A 21916-nucleotide genomic window follows, 5' to 3' on the forward strand; every position below is an offset into this window, starting at 1 on the left:
CAATCCCTTCAGAACATGGCACAAGAAAGTAATTCCTCATTAACTGCCTGAGAAGCATCATTTCTGTGTCCCCTCTTCTCAGAGAACTGAACTTCCACATTTGATCTTGGCCTTCACAACAACTCTTACTGTATTCGACTCTGTCACCTCCTGAAATGTGTTTCTTTTTGTCCTATTTTTAACTTGTCCTCTTTAAATGAGATCGACCTGTACTTTTTGAAAATGAGGCTGGTTTTCTCTCTGTCCACTTGCTTGACTTCACAGCCTCTAAGTCAAGTTTAGGGAAACTCATGTCATGAGAAATTCCTTACAAAACAAAATGTATTGTCTTGCCTTTTTCCTCACAGAACAGCCTTTTGAACCTGCCCGGGACCACATGCCTACTGCCATATCAGCACAAGCAGAATTTTCAAGGACACACATTTACTGAAATGAGGCACTTGGCCCAGGATGAGGAAAAAAACAAAAACAAAAACAAAAACAACCTGATGTTTCCTTTCATATGCACAGCATGCATAATAATCTGGCTACTTTCCTTCCTATGAAAGATTATTAGAATACAGTGCAACAGTTCGATTTTTTATTATAAGGAAACAACTCCAGCTATTTCAATGCCTTCAATATCATCTGAATGTGTCCCTTCTCTACATTGCTAAGAAGTTTTGATCAGAAGAGGATTTTAGAACCAGTCCAGGGACCCTGTATTCTAGACGTTTTGGCTTTTGAAATGGAGATGATGGAATGATGGTACCGAGAAATGAAGGTGGTACAGAGGCCAAACTGAAGGTGACAAACAGCTCCTTGGAATGACCAGCTGGCCACATGCTACATGAGCGTGAAATTCTTATTCAGAATCAGAGTTTAGAGCTGACAGAGGTCTTAGAGATGTGATCCAAATTCCTTACTTTCAGTATGAGAAAACCAGGTCTCAGGAAGGTTAAATGACTTGCTTAAGGTCACCTAGCTTGTTTGTGGGCAGACCCTGGCCAGAATCCAATTCTCTTGACTTTCTGCTTCACCTTAAAGTTGCCATTTATCTTGGGTGGAGGAATGTACTTTAAGTGTAATGTCAATTTGACCTAAGTTTCTTTCTATAACAATCCATGCAGAAAGTTCATGTGATTCCCAAAGTCATCTCTTTGATAGCTCTTTGTGGCTGTTCAGATTGTAGAAAATACATATATGTCACTCTTTTAAACACATCAGACCCTTCAAAAAGACTCCAAGAGAAGGTGCCTGAGAGAGATAGTCCCAATTAAAGTAATTATGTCCTCATTTGCAATATTCAGGATAAATATGTAGAAATATAGGTCTATCAGATTAAGTAAAAGTAATCATTTCCTAGGGTAACTTGGCAAGATATTTCTCAAGGATATAGCATATTTCTTATATCCTACAATTTCTTAGAATCAAGATGAAAAAGAAGCTTTCCCAATGTCTTTCTCTGATGGAAGATAAAAACTGAGTAATATTTTGCTCACCAAGCTGTAGGTGACCTCCTTGGATCCATTTAAATAAGCCATCCTAGATGGTGGGTAAGAAGTAACAAGAAGACACTGGGAGTTGATGCAACAGATACATGAGACCTTAAAACTCCTTCCTCCCTGTCTTCTCATTTCCCTTGCTTTGGGGTCAGGTGAGACAGCTGTGGCTGTCAGTTGGGAGAAACTCCACTTAGGTCCCTCAGGAACAAAGAGGTGGCCTCCTGTGACTTGAGCAAGATGTCACCTTTAATAGTTCCTGTGGGTCTGCTTCCTTTTGCCGAGGCAACCTTCTTGTTCGGGACATTAGTCATACTCCTTCCCATTCTGACCTGTGAAATGCTTTAGTTTTTATTTGATTTTTTTTCTTTAAGATTCATAGATTTAGCTGAACCTGGGCACTGCATGAAAAATGAAGTTTACATAGTTTATATTATGTACATAAACTAGTGATTTACATTGATTTACACATGATTGGTGCCTAATTTATTAATCAGCACACAGTATGTAAATGCACTGAAAGGAAATCAAGATTTTAAAATAAGTTTTCCATAATATCCATAAACATTTGCACTGGTGTAAATGTTAAACCTAAACCTAACGTTAACACCAGCTTCCTTGCCAAGAGGAAAGTGATGTACATTGCTGGGGGAAAACAAATTCTCTCTTGAATTTCAGTTGGCCGCATTTGACAACACAGCTACATGCAAATGAGAATAGTTTACTTCTCTTCCACTAGTATGCACATAAGTGTAAACTCCATTTTGCATTTAGTGAGATGTTTACAGATATTATGCCAACCATGATGGAAAATTTACATCACTGGGGCAAATGTAGTCTTTGGAAGAGAAATATTTTAAGTACGGAAGAAAGAAGAAGCCTTCCTGAACTGAATTTGAGTTTTTTAATTTAGGGTCCTATCTCACCATTTTTGTGCTATGTTTAACATTTGTCTTCAAAATATTAATAGTTTTTATAGGTCAGATATAACACTGCACTTAAATGTCTATAAAAAATTGATAGTTACCTGTAACCAAGACTAAATTCAGGCTAAAAAGTTAATGAAGATGAAGAGAAAAATAAGGCCATGGTTAATCCCATGGAACTTGGTCCACAAAAAATTCCTCTTAAACAAGTAATTACGAAGTGGAAAAAATGGGGCTCCGTATCTTTCTAAATGAAGCATAGCTCTTTTTTTTTTTAACCAAATTCAGTATTTTTCTTCCTTTTAACCATTATTCTAGATTTGTCTTATAATACATACAATATTGTAAATATAGCATCTGTAAAGATAAGATTAAAAAAAATACATACACATATATATTATTTTTCCACAAATAATTCAAGGCCTGCAAAAAGCAAAAGGAGAGATTCCGGGAGACAAGCCAATAGAAACAGTCAAACCGCAACCACCCTGGGGATGGAAACTGTGACTCTGGAGTAGTTAAGAAGCTAACAACTTGGTAGGTAATAACTCAGAAATAATTTCATGCTGAGGAGTTTAGTTTTTGTGTGCAAAGGAGGTAAGTCCATTTTTGGAGGAGAAACAGATTTGTGTTTCTGTCTCCAAGAACATGAATATCACGAGTACTTTTACAAGGTCTCTATGAATAGCCCCAGTTGACTGAATATGTAGTAAAAAAATGCCCATGGCAAGGGAGAAGTCTGTCTGACTTGGAAGAGAAGGCAAAGGTCAATAGGACAATTCTTCCCCAACAGAAGACACAATTTTTCCCTAAGCCTTAGTTCTTTTAGGGCAGAGGGATTTTATGTCTCAAAACAAGTAAGACTGTTCCTCCAACAAGGCAACACCTTCTGATGAACAGTTAATTGCACAGAAGATATAATTCTGCAGTTGTAAAACCTAGGGTAGTTCTCATTCTTCAGGAAGTGCCCTTGGTCAAGGTCATTTCTGCTTTCGTTAACTGAAGGTCGGTTCTAAGGATTTTGTTTTATGAATGGTGGAGTTTCGTTTTGCATACAGAGGACATTAAATATATTAGCCATTCAGATTAATTCATGAATTTCACTCCTCTCAGGGTATTATTTCCAACCAGTTGGTTCTTTTCAGTGCAGGGTTTCAAGTTTTGATTACCAATGGACAAGATTCTTGAAGGGATTTATAGCAATATGATGAACTAAATTCCAAGAAGTCCCATGTTCAGACTCAATTTCTTGGTGTCAGTCCTCCGGCTGCCACCTTTTTCCTGACCTTTCTCCAAATTAGGTTCTCCTCCATTCTTCACATTGCTTAGAGACATTCTCAAACCTAGAAGATTTCTGGGGCCAATGTTTGCTCTGAAACAGGAGCCAGGACAATTTTTTTAAAATTCCCAGATCCTGCCAGAGATATATGCAAACACCACAATATTCAATATATGTTTAATTATGTTTAATATATGGTCCATTATATTAAAACTCAGGGAACAAATGGTGCTGACAAGGCAGACATTCCTTTCTGCGGAGAATCTCCTTCCATAAAATCAAGACCTTGTCATTATGATAGGGTGGAGACAATACGAAATGTAGGCGTATGATTAAAATATGTCACATGCCACAAGGATCTGTTCCTGAAACTGATACTAAACCAAATTAACTCCTGCTACTTTTCTTTTCTTATATATCTTTAAATTAGCATGCATTCCTCTAAAGCTTCCACCTAAGGATGTGACTGGCTCTTCAATATGTGGGAAACATTTATCATCAATGATGATAAACTTTTATTCCTGTACTAAGACCAAAATGTTAGAGAAACCCCGATTGTCAATAAACTGATGCTGGATAGGAATATGGCTCACCTTCCCTATATTTTAGTAGCTACTTTCTGGGATAAGAATTTCTGTACTATGCGAGGATCTGCCACAAATACTCTTATCCATCCCCAAGCCCAATTTGCCCTTCAGTTTCATGTCTAAACTGCAATCATAAAAGAAGGCTGGTAATAAGCTTTCTAAAACAAACAATAGAATCCCCTAGAACAGATTTAAAATGTTGCTTATCAAACAGATCATTACCTTCAAAGACAAGGCTCATTGCAAAGAGCCTTCAATTAATGAAATCTATCAGTAGACATTTTAGGTCTGTCTTTTCTTCTTCCCTCCTTTCCTTCCTTCCTTCCTTCCCTCTTTTCCACTTTTTCCCTCTCTTCTTCTCTTCCTTCCTTTTTCTATTTGCAGTTAGGATGTTTCCTGTTTTATATTCTGTGACAGCTATTTTGCAGGTTCCAAAACTAAAGGAGGTACCATATTTGGCTCTTCTGAAATACATTCAATTGTGACCTCAGTAATAATCCTCTGTCTTTTCATAAACTGAGCCACTTCCAATGCCTCCTATAGTTTAAGTGAAAGCACTCGTTGGTTTCCTGACAAAGACATCTACAGACAGAGAGCCAGCTCTCTCTGCAAAACCTTTCCTAAGAAAATCCTGGTGTTGTGGCGATACCAAGCTTTGTGGTGTGAGTACAACTTTGACCTAAATTATTACAAGTTTCCCAGTTCTTTTGATTAAGGAACTAACTCACATTTCAGATGACTCTTGTCGATGTAAACTTAGACATCATACCCCCCACAGTATCTTTTTCAGGAACCAGAAGCCAAAAGTGAGCAGGGAAGGTGGAATATATTCCAGCGGCCTGGCCTAGGATAATGATGGACTACTGCGAACAATGGTGCTGCAAACATTACCAGTGGAGCAAAAAAGGAGATTGTGCAGGCCACCAAATAAAGTATTAGCTTACAACACCAGGACAAAAATCTGCAAAGGAGCACAAGGAATGGATTCCTTCTTGTTATGGTCAATGCTTTGTATAGAGCTCTGCCAACATCTCTACAAAAGGAGTAGGGACCTGCGCATCTGTCTACTTTTCCTGCCTTGCTCACTCTCACTATATTTTATCTGAAATAGGAAACAATCTCTGCTCAAGGGAATCCATGGGCCAAATGCAGTGTTATTTGAAGATCAGGGAAGGGGCACAACAGGGCTGCTTAGGATCTCCATGTGGCTCATCAACCTTTCATTGGGAGTTAACACTTGGAGACCTTCCTGGTTCTTGGGATTTACTCAACACACGCTACTCACTCCTGCAACAGAGCAGGTCCAAGCCTGCAAAAAGCCAGGAAATACATGAATTCCTCAGACTCATGAAACAAGAGTGAAATCAGAAACCTTCTCTCCTAGGTCACCTCATTGACGTCACTGATTCTTTCTACTGTTTGCTCACCCCGTCAATAGTAGGCACTTTCATTTACAGTGATATTCTGAGTGACTCTCGACTGGGTTCTGATGATTGGACTAGGAGGAATATGAGGTTCTGCCCTTAGAAGGGGCACAGCTTGGTGTGGATACACACTGATGTCATGCGACAGCCATGGGGGAGGTTGGGGGACTCTGCTCCATGCCTCCTTCCCCACCATGTCCCCCAGCAACTTGTCACAGCCGCATCTCACAATTACAGTGCGGGACAGTATCTACAGCACAATGAGTCTATGTACACATGGACCATTCCCTTGGCATGCTTTAGAGAGAGACACACACACGCTCACACACATGTACACCCACGTGAGAGCGAGAGACTTGAGCACGCGCGCACAGTGGAGAAAATTAAAATGGCACTTCCTAGCGTTTGCGGCATGACTAGTGCTGGGGGGTGTGGTAGGGGGTGAAGAGAAGCAGCAGCTATGGGGATGGGGGGGTATAAAGGGAGTCTCTGGGATGGATGTGGGGGAGATAGAACACACTGGAGGGGGAGGAGATGGTCTTAAAAGTTGGAGAGATAGTGGATTCCAGCGTGGATTCCACTGATAGTCTGAAATGGCTATGAATCAGCTCAAATGAAGAACAAAATAAAAAGATGATGGAAATATAAACACCAAAGGCAAGACCTTATTTCTTCTTTCTCCACAGATGAAAAAGAATGAAGGAAGGATAAAGTGTGTGTGGGGGGGTTAATATCCATCTGACACTTCTTCACTCCTCCTATTTTTACAACATCCGGGTGTCCTTAGCACGATGTAGTCTTTATATAGTATACATTTGCTTTGATATACACATATCCTTGTAGAAGTTTTCCCACCCTGATTTATAGTTAAGTTTTTATTGATGGACTTTAAAATGGTTTTAAGTGTATTTTCTTCTTCGTTTTCTTATTTCCCCCTTCATTTAAAAACACACAAAGTTGTAAAATAAACAGTCTCCCCCCATCTCGCTCTCTCTGTCTCTCTCTCTCTGTATCCTGTGTGACGCATTTTTGTGTGTTTTTTTAAATTATTTTTAAATTTTTATTCTATTAACATTTGCTGAGAAGGCAGAGCAGAGATGCTGCCAGCAGCCACAGTGGTACGGCCAGACTGATGGATCCATTTATTCCTCTCACCGACCCAGGCCCTGCAATGCAAAAGAGAAAAAAGGAAAGAGAATAGTTACATCCAGCCTCACTCTAGGTTACAGCTGACAGCTGACAGTACCAGAGGTAAGAATGGGCCAGGTACCAGCACCTCAAGGTCAGTGCGCTTATGTACAGCCCAAGAAGCGCTCCCAACCTTTCCTAAGTGCTTCTCCTTGAGTTGTAAGTATCTCAAGGGCTATCAGTGGTTGAACACTTCTGAATATAAAATGCTCTTGGAGAAGGCTATCACTGATGTGTGTGCTGGTGCAGCGGGGTCCTCTTCACCCAGCCTCCTCTCGCACGCTCTGCTCTGCATAGCACTGTGATGTCGGCCCTCGTTAAGATTCCAAGCATTGGTGAGGGTCCTTCAGCAGCCAGACACGGGCTCCTCCAGCTGATTCATCACAGTGTCTCCATCAATAAAACATGGGACCAGTCTGAAACTCTCATTTCTCAGGGGAAGCGGTAATTATTTATTTGTTAATGGGAAGGGGAATTGCTTCCAAGGAACACTTATGGCTGAATGGCCCCTGAGCTGCAACGTGGAAAATAAGTCAACTCCTTGTAGAGTCTTAAGAGGTAGTTGGGAATCATCTGGTCCCAACTCTTCATGTGACAACTTTAAAGATCAAAAGCAAAGGCAGCAGGAACAACAACAACGACGACAACCAAACCTAGGGAGGTTAGGAGGCAGGTCCAGACCAGAAGCAGGACTGAGGCTGGAACTTGCCCGGAATTTCCCCAGGAGTGGCAGCCTCTATGTTTCCCACTGCCACCTTAGTTTTCCCAACGTGGACACAATTTGGGGCATGTGGGTATGGATCTAAGAGGCAGACTGGAATGGAGAAGAAAGTGGAGAAGGCGTATGTGTGTTGACAGAAAGGAGAGAATTGGGGCAGAAAATGCAGGCCCCAAGAGCTTGTCTCCTATGCTTTGCTTGCTCCATTTTCTCCTTCTGTATAGTTCTGTTCATATAGATCCATTACAAGAAGAAAATGTTAGTCTTTTTCACAACAAAGATTTTTAGATTTAAGACTGTATGCTTGGACAATGATGTTCGAAAGATAAATCAATGTGACTAATTTTGGTTCACTTTGCAGTTTTGAGGGCACATATGCTGATCAATGTGTGTGAATGAATGTGCATGTGAGTGTGCATGTGCGTGTGTGCGCGAGTGTGTGTTTAAACCTATGATGGTTTGCATGTGCAACGGAAGCGTCCTCTGGTAGGCGAATGTTTCCAAAAGTGTCTACAAACATATCAGATCAGAGGTCAAATAACAGGGAAAATGTTGAATTCAAGAATGTCCTCCTAATCTGTGTTTTATATAAATAATGGCAACAACAACCAAATAAAACCGACACTTACACAGCACTTACTAGAAGGTACTGTCACAGATGCTTTACGCATGTAAGCATATAACCATGCTATGAGACGGGCATTATAATGAACCCTTTTTTACACTGAGATAGTAAGAGGCATTGCATACATTTACACAGCTAGTACTGTGGGAGTTTTGGAGGAGGAGGGGAGTTTTGGCCCAGGTGGCTGGCTCCAGTCTTTGCCTGTCACCACTATGTGATGAAGTTCCACAGTGAAGGAGTGAAACGTTCAGCAAATGAATTTTGGGAGTGCTTAAAACAATAGCCAGAACAAACAATACACGACATGGAGGCAACCATTATCTTTGAAAACAATTTTCAATAGAATATATTTTACTAGAATGTCTTCTTGAGAATATTAAAAATATTATTTACTCTAAAAATATGAATATATGCAAACTTTGAAATGGTAGAAAATGAGCTTTATTATCTGGAAAGCTATGGAGATACAGAGTAAACAATTTAAATATTCAATCAGTCAATTCTTTAAGTTTCTGAGTGGCTATAGGATTGTATTAATAAAAGACACTTTTGCTACCTTCGGGTTCATGCCTTTCATGAGGAATTTAGGTTCAAGAAGATCATGTATTCTGCAAAAAGCACCTGATGGGAATTGTTGACCGAGCACTAGAATACAGGTGTTCAGAGTCGCAGCTCCATGCTTTTCATAGCCCACCCTTCACACCCTTCACCACCATCCTTTTTGGCCTTTGTGACCTTTAAGTTCTCTCAGTGGCAACTCCTAGGGGCTTCTGGCCAAATGGTAATGCATTTCCCTATCATTTTAATTCCTCTATATGCTTTAAATGGCATCTACTTGGATTAGTGGGTCAGGACAGCTTCCAAAACAGAGAAAGACTACACACAAATTGAGGCCTCACAGGACCAAGCAAAAATGATTTTTGTTTTGCCCTAGGGATAGTGTGAAACAGAACGTTTTTAGAAAGAGTCTAATTTTGCCTCTGTCCTTAACCTCACTTTTAGTGCTGGGACAGGCTAGATTATCTTTCAGACATCTTGGAGTTGAGTGGTACCCGGGGAAGTCTAAAAAGCCTAGTCTTATCATTTTATTTGAAGAGCAGTAAGTATTTGAGAAAGCAAAAATTCCATCATTGAAAAATACAATATATACATATATGAACCTAAATAAATATGTTCACATATAACATTCTTGCTAATGTATGTACACACATATATCCGCAGATACAAAGAGAAGTATATATTATATGCATACTCATATATACAAATATGATATACGTACACACATATTATTGGCCTTTTAATAGATACAATTGAGAATTAACTGTTATTTTCACATGCTAGTATATGATATGTGTAGGGAATCCCAGTATGACTGTGCTAATAATCTTAATTTTATCCTTAGTAGAATTATTATTATATATTTGAAATGCATTTCATGGATCTGTTAAGGATATCTTCACTTCTATCAATTATTATTTATTAAGTGCTCTCATATAGCTATTTGATGTGCTTATATGACTTGCTCTTTTCATAATTGGTTTTGAGAGTAAATAAATAGCTTGAAAAAAAAATGCAAGGGTAAATGAATGATAGTTGGAACATCATCACAGGTGTGTATGCAATTATAGATATATAGGACCGCATAGGAGACTACTTCAGTTAATGGCTATTTCAGGGAAGAATAATCAGCAAAATCATTAATTATGTTTTAGTTCATAGTTATGAAATTTCTGCTTATTTGTGGAAATGCAAATGATAAATCTTATTTCCCACACCAGATGGCCAGGCTCAGCAAGTGCTTTTATATACTGACAGATATAATGAAAGCAAGAGTCTGTAAACATAAATTAGCCTTAAGAATAGATGGGCAAATAGAACCACAATTCAAAAATTGTTACATGTTTTTCATAAAACAGACAAAAATCATATCTTGGCATTTAGCCACATTCTATATGTGTTTATGTGTGTGTGTGCGCACTTTTATGTGTGGTATCTAGTAAACATTCAATAAATGGTAGCATCATCATCATTGCTATTAACTATAGAAGCTTGGATTACAGAAAAACATGAAATACCTCTGAATCAAAGGCATCAGCTTGTGAATTGGGTCAAGGCTTTTAAAGTTTGACCCGAGGGCACCTGGGTGGCTCAGATGGTTAAGCGTCTGCCTTGGGCTCAGGTCATGATCCCAGGGTCCTGGGATCGAGTCCCACATCGGGCTCCCTGCTCCTTGGGAGCCTGCTTCTCCCTCTGCCTCTCTCTCTCTGTCTCTCATGAATAAATAAATAAAATCTTAAAAAAAAAAATAAAGTTTGACCCGAAGGGGCAAAATTCAGCTGTCGCAAGATTGAGAATCTTGACTCAACACACCCAGGTCAAGGTTCTCAACCTCGGGACAGGATGATAAGTGAGACTCTGTATCAAGGTGAATGTTGGACTGCACTTTGCCAGAACAATGCTTTTACAAGGGAATCTGTGATTAAGGACAAGGTTGATAGGGCGCCTGGGTGGCTCAGATGGTTAAGCGTCTGCCTTCGGCTCAGGTCATGATCTCAGGGTCCTGGGATCGAGTCCCGCATCGGGCTCCCTGCTCCTTGGGAGCCTGCTTCTCCCTCTGCCTTTCTCCCCCGCTCTGTCTCTCATGAATTAAAAAAAAAAAAAAAATCTTTAAAAAAAAAAAAAGGACAAGGTTGATAAAGCATCCTGAAATTGCGGGATATGAGAATTTTCGGCAAGTCTCTACACGAATTTGATGCAAGATGCACAGCGCAGCCAATTGACTGTCTTTCAGTAAAATCTCAAAGAAAGTACAACGTGATTTTCCAGCACCTGCTTTAGAGAGCATGCACTTGGAGACACTTTGTGATTCATTCAAATCTAGCCAGTGCATTTCTGTTGCTTCTCCTGAGTACTTAGGGCTCATTCCTAGATTTAGGACTAGATTTATTCAAAATAATCATCCTTAAAACAAAACAAAACATTAATCACAGCTTCAGGGATCCTCGGGCATTCCTTTCAGCCACTAAGGAATCAAGGTCAATAATAATTTTATTCCTGTATGTAGTTGAGCCATGCAAGGAAAGAAGAAAGACCAGGTAAGTTTAATTTGAATTCTTCTTAGAACTATTAAGGACTGACCGAGTGACTGAAAATAAAACAAAAACTCGAATACAAAACAATTGTTAAGCAAAGGAGAAAAACAATCTTCTAAAATCTCTCTTAGATACTATGTAAATGTGCAGGCTAAAGCCCTTCCTTGTCCTGGAAAGCCATGTTTAAAGGGAAGCCTGATAAGATTGACTTTGGCGCCACCTGCTCTCTATGTTCAGCCAGTACACTTCCTCTGCAGGATGGAATTGAGGATTAAAGCCTATATTCTCCAGTCTGGAGCATAGAAGAGGGGATAAATTGATGTTTAATTTGAGCAATGTCTTAGAATTAAATTTGGGTTCCTCCTACATAATTCTTTATGTATTATCTCCCCTCTGTATAAAGTGAGTCTTGAATAAGCCTAAAGTATTCTCACCGTAAAGTCCATCACATCTTCTCCAACAAAACAGCATCAAATATTTGGCATACAAAATTTTGAAATTGTAGGCCAATACTAAGAATTCCTTTGGGTGATACTAAGAATTTATCTCAGTGGTCTTTGAAATAAAACCCTACGCCCTATTTCTCCAACACCCTAAGATGTCATATGTTCCACTAACACTAGCCGCTTAAAATTCACATGTAATTGATAATCATGGCATTGGGGAGAGAAGAAGGGCTGAAAGGGACACGGGTTTACACCTTCTTGCCCCAGATGATCTTGGTTCAATGTATGTATTTCTGGTGGCTTCGTCTCTGCTGCCTTATGTGAAGACTTGCTGGAGCTGGCCATAAACAAGGTGCTGACTCTTTCCTGGGAGTAAGCAACAAAGTGTACATAATCTCTGTGGATGCTGGTCACTGGTAGGGTCTAACTCCCACAAGAATAGGTTTTCACAATTGAGAATGACCTGGGTTGTCTCATCCCCTTTGGGGCCCAGAGAAGAAAACATCTTCATACGAGACGATTACCAATCCAAGTGAGTGGCCATGAGGACTTAAGGAGGCTGTTGTCTGGCCATACAGGTCTGGGGACAGATACTGTTAAGGATTTATGTTGGACTTGTAAAGAGGGCACCTCAGAATTGGTCATTGTTTGCATCGTGGATTTCAGTTCATGAAGTTTTCCCCTGATTGCATTGCCTTTGTAGGGAGAGGTGGGTGATTACTGTGTCATGGGCTGATGGATGCATGTGGTGCTGTTCCTGGGAGACCCCAGCAGCTGGGTGTACTGCAGAAGGGAGAGGTTATAGGAAGACCTGTGAGAACACTGAGGCAGGGAGAATATTAACTGTTCAATGCTTCATTTTAGGAGATGCTACTCTATTTCCTTTAGCAATGTATCTATTTTAATAGCCAACAAGGGACAGTAAGTAGGCTCTCTGTCTCTTACGAGAGCCCAGTCACTGGGCAGGGAACATTACCAAAAGTGCAGCTCAGCAAGGGTTAACCATGGCCACTTAGGATATGGAAAGTGGGAGGGGGATAACTTGTTCAGTTCCAGAGATTTAAAAAGGAATAGCTGTCAAAAGTGACATAGTGGTCATAGGTTGGATCAGGGCTTTTTGTGACTGAGAAAGTTCACAATCTGGAAAACATAGTGGCAAATATGTTATGGAAATTATTATCACAAATTATTGAGATGAAATAAACTCAAGGGTATAAGACTCCAATATATGGCTAAGAAATCTTAATTTTAACATACAGTAGGTAATCAGAAATAAGAACCATACCTTTTTGCTTGAAGTGCACGGTGGTGCCAATTTCTAAAAAAGAAACATTTAGCAAAACAAAAAAAAAACAGATAAAAATTTTTTTATCAATTGAGAATAAGCACAAAGGTAATCTGGTACTCTCCACTGAAAGGAGAATGGGACAAAAGGTGGAAAGAACATTCTAATAGGAACACGTACTGGTAGAGATCGAAAGAAAGGCACACGGAAAGAGATTGTTTTGTTGGAACAAATGTTGTTCAGTTGGAGGTGGCAAAAATAATTTCCAACTACAAACACTTGATGCTACATGTTATGTGTATAGACAAGTACAAGAACTCTGAGAATGGCATGTAGAAGTACTCTTGACTGCAATTTAATGGGATGATAGAATGTGTCTGGCCTCTAACCCCCTCCTGCCGTTTTGCCCCTGATTTACTCCACTCAAGCCAGCTGACCTTGCTTTTCTCCTAACATACTAAATCCTTTCCAGCTTTACATGTTGTGCACCTGTTGTTTTATGCGCTTGCAATGTTTCTTCCCCAGATCTCTGCATGGCCCACACAGTCATTTCATTCAGATTTCTACTGCAAGGACACCAACTCAGGAAGAACTTCTCCCATCACCTTATCAAAATGGTACCCTAGGTCACTTTCTATTCCTCTACCCTGTTTTATTAATATTCTTAGCATTTATCACTAGTTGGTATCATTTTATAAATTTACTTATTTGCTTGGTTAAAGTTTATCTCCTCCATCAGAATAAATGTTCTTGAGGGCAGCAATGGCGTCTGACTTGTCAACCATTGTATTTCTGTGCCGAGATTAGAGTCTGACATGCAGTATGTGTTCAATAAATACTTGTTAAATGTATAAATCTCAGGGTTGGAAGAGCTCATAGTGGTCAAACACATGAATTCCCTTTTGAGAAACTTTATCAACTAAACAACAATACTGTTAGATCTTTAGAAGTAAATGTGGAAAATTTCCATAGGCTACCACTTTGATTTTCAGGACCAACTGAATGGTAAGTTAGATATAGGAGCCCAAACCATGGCTGTGGGATATGGATTGTCTTCTCTGTGATCAGGACATGACCTTGCACCCCCAATAACACACTTTCACTAAGGAAGTAAAGTGACTGAACTCTGAAGCTAAAGAGAGCTTTTTGAATTGGACATCTGGTTACCTCATTGTCCTGCTTGAAAATTGTTCATGCTTTCTTGTGTCTTCCAGGATAAGGACCCAAATCCTTAGCATGGCATCCATGGCTCTCCTCCCTTATCTCTCCAGCTTCAACATCTCTGCATCCCAGCCCACAAGCCTTCCTTCCTTCTCCATGGGATCATGTTTTTTGTTGTTGTTGTAGGGCTAATGGCCCAATGTTATCACTACTAGAAATCCCACTCATCCTTCAGAAGTTAGGGAAGTCTTCCTTAGTCTCCTTAGTAAAATTAAGTCCCTTTCTTATAAGCTCTGCTCTCCTTCATGACACTCATCTCAGTTTTAATTTTAAATACCTTTGTCTGATGTTTTGATTAATGCTTGTCTTCACTACTGGACTGTGAGTTCCAAGGAAGCAGGGCTGTCTCTCTGCTCCTGTTCCCTCTTGTAGTATGGCATGAAGGCACTCTGAATGCACAATGGGCCAGAGCAGATTTAGAATCACTGAAATATGAGAAAAATAAATATAGGCCAAGCATCCTCCTAACAGAGCCTGAGACTGTTAAAACAACAAGAGCCTGAGTAGCTAACTTATGACCTGATTTAGCACAAAGATCTTCAGAATTAGGTCTGCAAAATTTCTGGGGTTCGGTGCAATCTATTTCCTTCACAGATTTTCCATTTGTCTATCCAAAGGAGGTCACAAGGAGAAGCCCTCAAACAGCATGTAAGCCAGGCTGCTCCCAACAGCAAGCTGTATCTACACATAAGGACAGTCTGCCTAAACTGGTTAGATGTGGGTTGGGGGATCCTAGTGTGAATGTTCTTTTGTATGATGATTGCTGGTGGGCCTCTAGCTGCACTTCTGAAGATGCTCAAAGCCACTGGAACCTGTCCTTCTGTCTTTGAAGAGTTAGTCTGTTCCTCGCACAGGTAATTGAAGTCTTCTGTGTGGAAGCCTGTACAGAAGGATGTAGTGAGAATTCTGTTCCTCTCTTAGCAGAAGCCAGAAACCAATGTCACTCTTACTCCAGAAGTGAAGCCAGATTCCATCAAGATAAAAAAAAAACAAAACACTGTTTTGTTTATGAAACAACTCTACCTATTGACTATGCTGATCATCAGACTACTGATGTTTCAATTGTATATTAAACACACTGCCACTTATTTTCTTTCATAATACCTACTCTGACTACTTTTCTTTGAAATAAGTATGTTGCCTTAAAAATTGTTGAAAAGGCACTGTAGAGAACGTACTTAGAATTGTATGATCAGTTACCCAGGGTCAGAGTAAAGCTCAGACTGAAATTTAGGGCTCTCACTTCTCCAACTAGAACCTTTCCACTATCCTACAATGCCCCTCTGGTGTTTTTAGGAAAGTAAGGCTATGGAACTATAGCCTATATAACTTCAGGGTTCTCGCTGGGATATTTCAATGATTCAGTATCAACTGGGGACAGTTTGGCTCTACTCTTGTGCAAAGGGCAACTTCCCTTCTTTCTTTGGTCAAATCTTTCAATTTATCATTCTTTGGAATTTATAAGGGTGCTACAAGGTCATGGAATGATTGTTTTTCACCCAAAGAGGCCTAGATCCCTAACGGGACCATCTTTATGTCAAGAATACTTGGTTTCCCCTGCTCCATCCCTGATCCACAGGCCTCATGGGAATAATTCCAAGCAAGTGTTTGGGAACCTGGGCAGGCAGGAAGACCAATGGTTCTGCTTAAGCTAGAAAATATCACTCAACCTCTCTTTGCCTAAGTTTCATTATCTGTAAAACAAATTTAATCAACGTGCTCCTTATAAATTCGTGCTACTGGTTAGATAAACTAATTATCATACTGTACTCAGAATGCTGCTAGATACATAGTAAGTGCTCAATGAATGAGAGTTATTGTTATCAGATTTGTGGTAAAATCCCCTTTAGAGAGGACTGTCAGTTTGGTGGAAAAGAGAAAAATATATCTTAACAAGGAAGCTATGGCAGTGCAGATCCAAAGAATAATAATAACAAAAAAATCTACTGCAGCAGTAAGGATGAACGAAACATCAAGAGATGTTAGCACACTGAAGTGATAGGGAGGCAGACTGACCAGGCAGCATTTTGGTCAGGAGAAAACCAGCAATATGCCTGGGTGAACCAGTCAGTGACACAGGCCTGGATAAGAGTCTACATGTCTAAATATTTCTCTTAGGGAACAGAAACTCCCCTGCTAATTAATTAAAAAGTGTTCATTAAAAGAAGGATTTTAAAACATTGTCCAAATATTATACTCTATGAAGAAAATAGCACAAAAAATCAGATAAAAAATATGCATTTGCTTGAAATAACTTTAAAAGCAAACTAGGTTATGAGTTAAATTTTAGGAAGCCCTCCCTATTGCAATAAATAAACCGGTTTGTGGAACACTAATCATTTTTTTTTTTAATTCAGGTTAGTTAACAAACAGTGCAGCACTGGGGTTTCAGGAGCAGAACCAGTGATTCATCACCCACATACAACACCCAGTGCTCATCCCAACAAGTGCGCTCCTTAATGTCCATCACCCCTCTAGCCTATCTCCCCCACCCCCTTCTCCGCTAGCAACCCTCAGTTTGTTCTCTACAGTTAAGAGTCTCTTGTGGTTTGCCTCCCTCTCTGTTTTTATCTTATTTTATTTTTCCTTCCCTTCCCCTATGATCATCAGTTTTGTTTCTTAAATTCCACATATGAGTGAAATCATACGATATTTGTCTTTCTCCGACTGACTTACTATGCTTAGCTTAATACCCTCTAGTCCCATCCACGTTGTTGAAAATGGCAACATTTCATTCTTTTTAATTGAAACACTAATGATCTCAAGACTTGGAATTCCATTTATCTTTAGGAAAACAAAACAGAGTGCTTATTTTGTACTATTATTTCCTATTCATCCTCTCTGTTGGAATAGAACATTCTGTTTTGAGAAGCAAAACCTTGAATGTTTTGAGCCTGGCATTTTGAAAACTTGGTTGTGTGCTGCCATCTTGTGGTAATACAAAGATATGTTCCTATATGCTGTCTAAAGAAATTGCCTTTGTCCACCAGGTGGCAATAGTGGGAAAATTAAAAACTTTTTTCAGTCAGAGCCAGCACGAAATGCTACATTTCCAAAAGGAGTCTTTCCTATTCTTACAGAAAAGAAAAAAAAATTTGTTGTCCTTAAGCAACTGAGAATTATTCTTCCCTTTGTAGTGCTAAGGTGATTCCAAATTCTTGAGTAAAACTGACTTGGCAAGGATATTATTTCTGTAGGGATTTCCTGGACACACTCATTAGAATACAGTTGAAACCTATGATTTTTATACCTCTTAGGTATAAAGGTACAAAAAGTACCTGCTTTAGCAAATACATTTAACAAGTAAGCATGGCAGTGCAAGTCCAAAGAATAAAAAGATAAATCTACTGTAGCAATACAATGAACAAAACTTTGTGGGTGAGTTTAGTACACAGAAAGTTCTAGAATTCTCTAGAAGCATTATTGCCAAATGCTTAGACTTTAGTTCCTGCTGATGGGGTACAAGGAGGCAATGGGGGAAAGAATTTAGTACTAGAAAAGGCAAGTGTCATGACACATTTATTCTAACCTGTCTTTGACTTTTAACTTTCAGATTCTTTATACCCATCCATGTTAGACAAACACGCAGCATCGGAAAGAGCTGATTCAGCCTCTCAGTTGGCATAGACCGTGTCTTCCTTGTTCACTAGTGTAGTCTCCGCTCACTATTTCTCTAGCATGGAGTAGGTGTCCAATAGATTTGCTGAATAAATGCCCATGCATAGATGAGTGGATGAAGGAATGAAAAAATGAAAGAGCAATTGAATCATTTGGTACCTCAAGATCTATCCTAGCTAGGATTCTAGGTAGAGGAAGATTCTGTTCTCCTTTTGGAACCACCATGCCTTGGTGGAAAGGCAAAATTTTTGCTGGGAAATCAGGCATTTGGAGAGCCAAATGGGATGAGGAAGTCCTTTCATCAGTCCCCAAATTCGGTCAGGTAGAAAATTTTCTGGGTGGTTGAGGTTTACTTAAGAATATCCTCTGGACTGGGGTCGCCTGGGTGTCTCAGTTGGTTAAGTGTCTGACTCTTGATTTCAGCTCAGGTCATGATCTCAGGGTCATGAGACTGAGGCCTAAGTTGGGCTCCGCACTGGGCGTAGGACCTGCTTAAGATTCTCTCCCTCTCCCTCTGCCCCTTGCTCCCATCTCTCCCTCTCTAAAAAAAGAAAAAAGAAATAAAAAAGAGAATATCCTCTTGACTAATGAAAATTGAAACCTTAGAAGATAGAAACCCTAGCTTCTTTTATTGTTCAAAGACCAGAAGACCTCTTACCTCTCATCTTCCACGATGTGGTGTGATTCATTCTCTCTGCCTCTCTCTCTGCCCAGAAATTGAAGTGAGTGATATGAGAGTGAGAGAAATGCATCCCTGGAAACTCTACAGAGTTTACAGTTTGGAAAATCCCTTATTGCCCTAGGGAATGTTCAAGTCTATGTTTCTGAACAATTATGGCATTTTGTCTTCTTTGAGTTCTATCTGGTACAGTCAAGATGAGGGTACAACAAATCCATAAAGAGAATTGATTTTCAGTGCTTTGACTCTTGACTCTTAACCACTTACCTCGAACTCCCTGCTTCTAAGCACTCATTCCCCGCCCCAGGTAAGATGTACAGAGCTTTGGGGTCTATATCATTTGTGTATGGTTGTTCTAATTCCATGTTTACTTGAACATGAATGGCTCACTTTCTAATCTGCCACCGCCATCTGAACAAGGGAATATTCCCTCTTCCGTTGTGTACGGCACAACTCTTTGTATAAGGCTAGTCATCTGATGCACTTTAGGTTTTGAAAATGACATGTTAGTTTGAGGACTTTAAAATAATTAATTGCACTGTTTTTTTGTTTTTTGTTTTTTTTTCCTTCTGGGAGATCTAGTAAGACTGTATGCTCAGAAGAGAGGGAAGGTCCAAATTCAATGGGGATTTTACCCTCCAGTTGCCTGGAACAAGGGAGAGAGGCATGGGGTTAAAATCCTTAAAAAATTTAACAAAGGAAATGAAGAAGATTCGACGTGCTGCCTCTTCCTCTTTCACTGATGATGAAGACCTGAAGCATAACATTTTTAAGGTTCTTCGATGGGAATTTATGTTTTAGGTGCTCTGGCTTTTATTTTTTTTTTTTTGGTCACAGTTTTGAAAAACAAAATCCTTATTATTATAGTGGCTTAAAAGCAGGACATTAATTCAATTTTCAAAGCCGCTTTCAAGCTTAGAAAGTTATTAATTTCTTTCTCGCAGGTTTCTCCACTCAGAGACTTTAGGCAACTTTTACTTACAAGTATTATTATTATTGTTTTTTTGACATACAAAAAGATATGCCTGTGACTTCTGTTTAATTGTTAGAGTTTTTTTTATTTTCTCCTACTTACTATATTCATGTTGTACAAACCCTAATGCCTAATACCTCTGGAGTAATGTTCTCTGAGAATCACAGTAACTATTCTGGGCGTAGTTCAGGGGGAAAAAGCCAAGAGAGAAATAGGTCTAAACCTTAACCTTAAGGCTAGTCCTGCTTTGTTTTGTGTTTTTTTTTTTCCTATTGTTGCTGTGTTTTTTGTTTGTTTGTTTTTAAAGTAACCTCTACACTCATCATGGGGCTTGAACTCATGTCCCTGAGATCAAGAGTCACGTACTTTGTAGACAGAGCCAGTCAGTTACCCTGATTTCTATTTTCTTAGTTAGTTTATAGGTGGACTAATATCCTAACTACTAAGAGAATATTTCAAACTGGCTGGGGGAGACTAAGAAGTCTTAGCATGTCATCAATATTTGAGGAAGGATGTTGGCTTCCCTTAGCTAACTTCAGGTCATGAAAGGAATCTTACACTTTACTTTCAAATACTTCTGAGGGCTTTTCCCCTTAACAGTTGGCCTAAAAATGGACTTCATGTGTTTGATGCTATTTAGGAGTGAGTTGGAGCCATGAAAGATTTAGCCAAATATTTGTCACTCTGGGCATATGGTGATAACTTCTAATTGAAAGAAAGAATAAGCCCAAACAAAATTCATGCTGACATAATTTCTTATTGTATAATGTGAATAAAATATCTGAGACTCACAGGGACGCTTGGGTTGGCTCAGTCGGTTAAGCATCTGCCTTCGGCTCAAGTCCTGATCCCAGGAATGATCCGAGGGTCCTGGGATCAAGCCCCACGAGGGTCCTGGGATCAAGCCCCACATCGGGCTCCCTGTTCAGCGGGGAGTCTGCTTCTCCCTCTGCCCCTCCCCCTGCTCGTGCGCGCTCTCTCTCTCTCAACTAAATAAAGTCTTCTAAGAAAATATTTGAGACTCACTGTTTATTCTCGTCAATTTATGGACCAATCCCCTGGAAACCAAGTGTTCTACAGTAAACAGCATCAGGAAAAAAATGTTTTAAATGCTCATTTCATTAAAAAGAGACAAACTTATAAAAGGGGAACTCTCACTGGAAATCCTGGAAGGGACACAAGGGAAACCTCTGGTAGGAGGAGTCAGGTTTGACTGGGATCTGGAAGAGCTGCAAGTGTGTCTGTCGCTGTGGAGAGAGCCCGGACCCGGGGCAGGGGGGCTACTCCCGGGCCTGCCTGGGCTGTGAGCTTTGGCAAGTCACAGACACATGCCCAGCCTCAGAAAGGGCAGAAAACAGAATGGCTAAGGTGTTCTAACTTAACTCTTTTAAGCTCAAACCTTCAGATGAAACATTTGTTTATGTCATATTAATGATGTTATCTCTGAGGAGAGAGATTGTATCTGATCTTTATTTTCTTCTTTATAGTTTCACGTATTTTCAAGTTCTTCCATAATGAGAATGCATAACATTCATTATCAGAATAGAAAAGTATTTATAAAAACAAATCAATGCATTTTTTAAAACCCTCTAAATCTAGGGAAAAGAAAATAATATTTGGCTTTGGGTTGACATCGTTACAAGGAGACTGAATTTTTTTTTTTCTCACTCTTTTAGTTGGCTGGTATCATAGAGCAAAACCAAACAGAAGCTAAGATAGGTAAGGCTGAGTTTCTATAAGGAACATAGTCTTTTTTTTTTTTTTTAAGATTTTATTTATTTATTTGAGACAGAGAGAATGAGAGAGAGAGAGCACATGAGAGGGGGGAGGGTCAGAGGCAGAAGCAGGCTCCCCGCCGAGCAGGGAGCCCGATGCGGGACTCGATCCAGGGACTCCAGGATCATGACCTGAGCCGAAGGCAGTCGCTTAACCAACTGAGCCACCCAGGCGCCCCTATAAGGAACATAGTCTTAACAACATGAAATGACAATGCAATAAAAAATGTATTATAGGGGTTTATGAGGTCCTTCTGACCATAGGCTTGATATAATTGCACTTTATGTGTGTGTGTGATGTAACTTTAGCCTCTATGGGCTCTGCTCAATGGTGAGATGGGTTGTTACAGAAAGTGGGGATTCGCTGAGCACTCCCACCATAAAGAGAGGGCTTCATTAAGTCTCTTACAGCAAGGCAGCTTCCTCAAATCCTACGGGCTTCTTATTTAGCCTGAGAAATTTAATTTTTAATAATCAATGAATTAAAATGTTAGAGAATGCCCAAGGGTCTAAGTTTAATAAAGGGGTTTCCCTGGGCCACTCCACCTAAAAATACATATAAGATTAGACAAACTCCGGAAGTAAATTTATTTGAATCA

The 21916-nt window shown here is 39.7% G+C and overlaps 1 protein-coding gene across 2 annotated transcripts in view; it reads right to left on the bottom strand.

Annotated features, from left to right (window-relative positions):
- Positions 1 to 6566: 6566 nt before the first annotated feature.
- The window catches only part of LOC110582418 (limbic system associated membrane protein), a 654509-nt gene continuing 639159 nt past the window's right edge, over positions 6567 to 21916 (bottom strand). The window contains exons 8-9 of one of the 2 annotated variants that reach the window (XM_021692443.1): positions 13052 to 13084; positions 6567 to 6863 (exon numbers count right to left, since the gene is read on the bottom strand). In XM_021692443.1, coding sequence (XP_021548118.1) covers positions 6766 to 6863; positions 13052 to 13084 — 131 coding nt within the window. In that variant the 3' untranslated portion in view covers positions 6567 to 6765. The remainder of the gene's footprint in view (positions 6864 to 13051; positions 13085 to 21916) is intronic. The other variant, XM_021692444.1, reaches the window with a different exon arrangement.

Source organism: Neomonachus schauinslandi, chromosome 1 (assembly GCF_002201575.2).
Source record: "Neomonachus schauinslandi chromosome 1, ASM220157v2, whole genome shotgun sequence".
Classification (NCBI taxonomy): domain Eukaryota; kingdom Metazoa; phylum Chordata; class Mammalia; order Carnivora; family Phocidae; genus Neomonachus; species Neomonachus schauinslandi.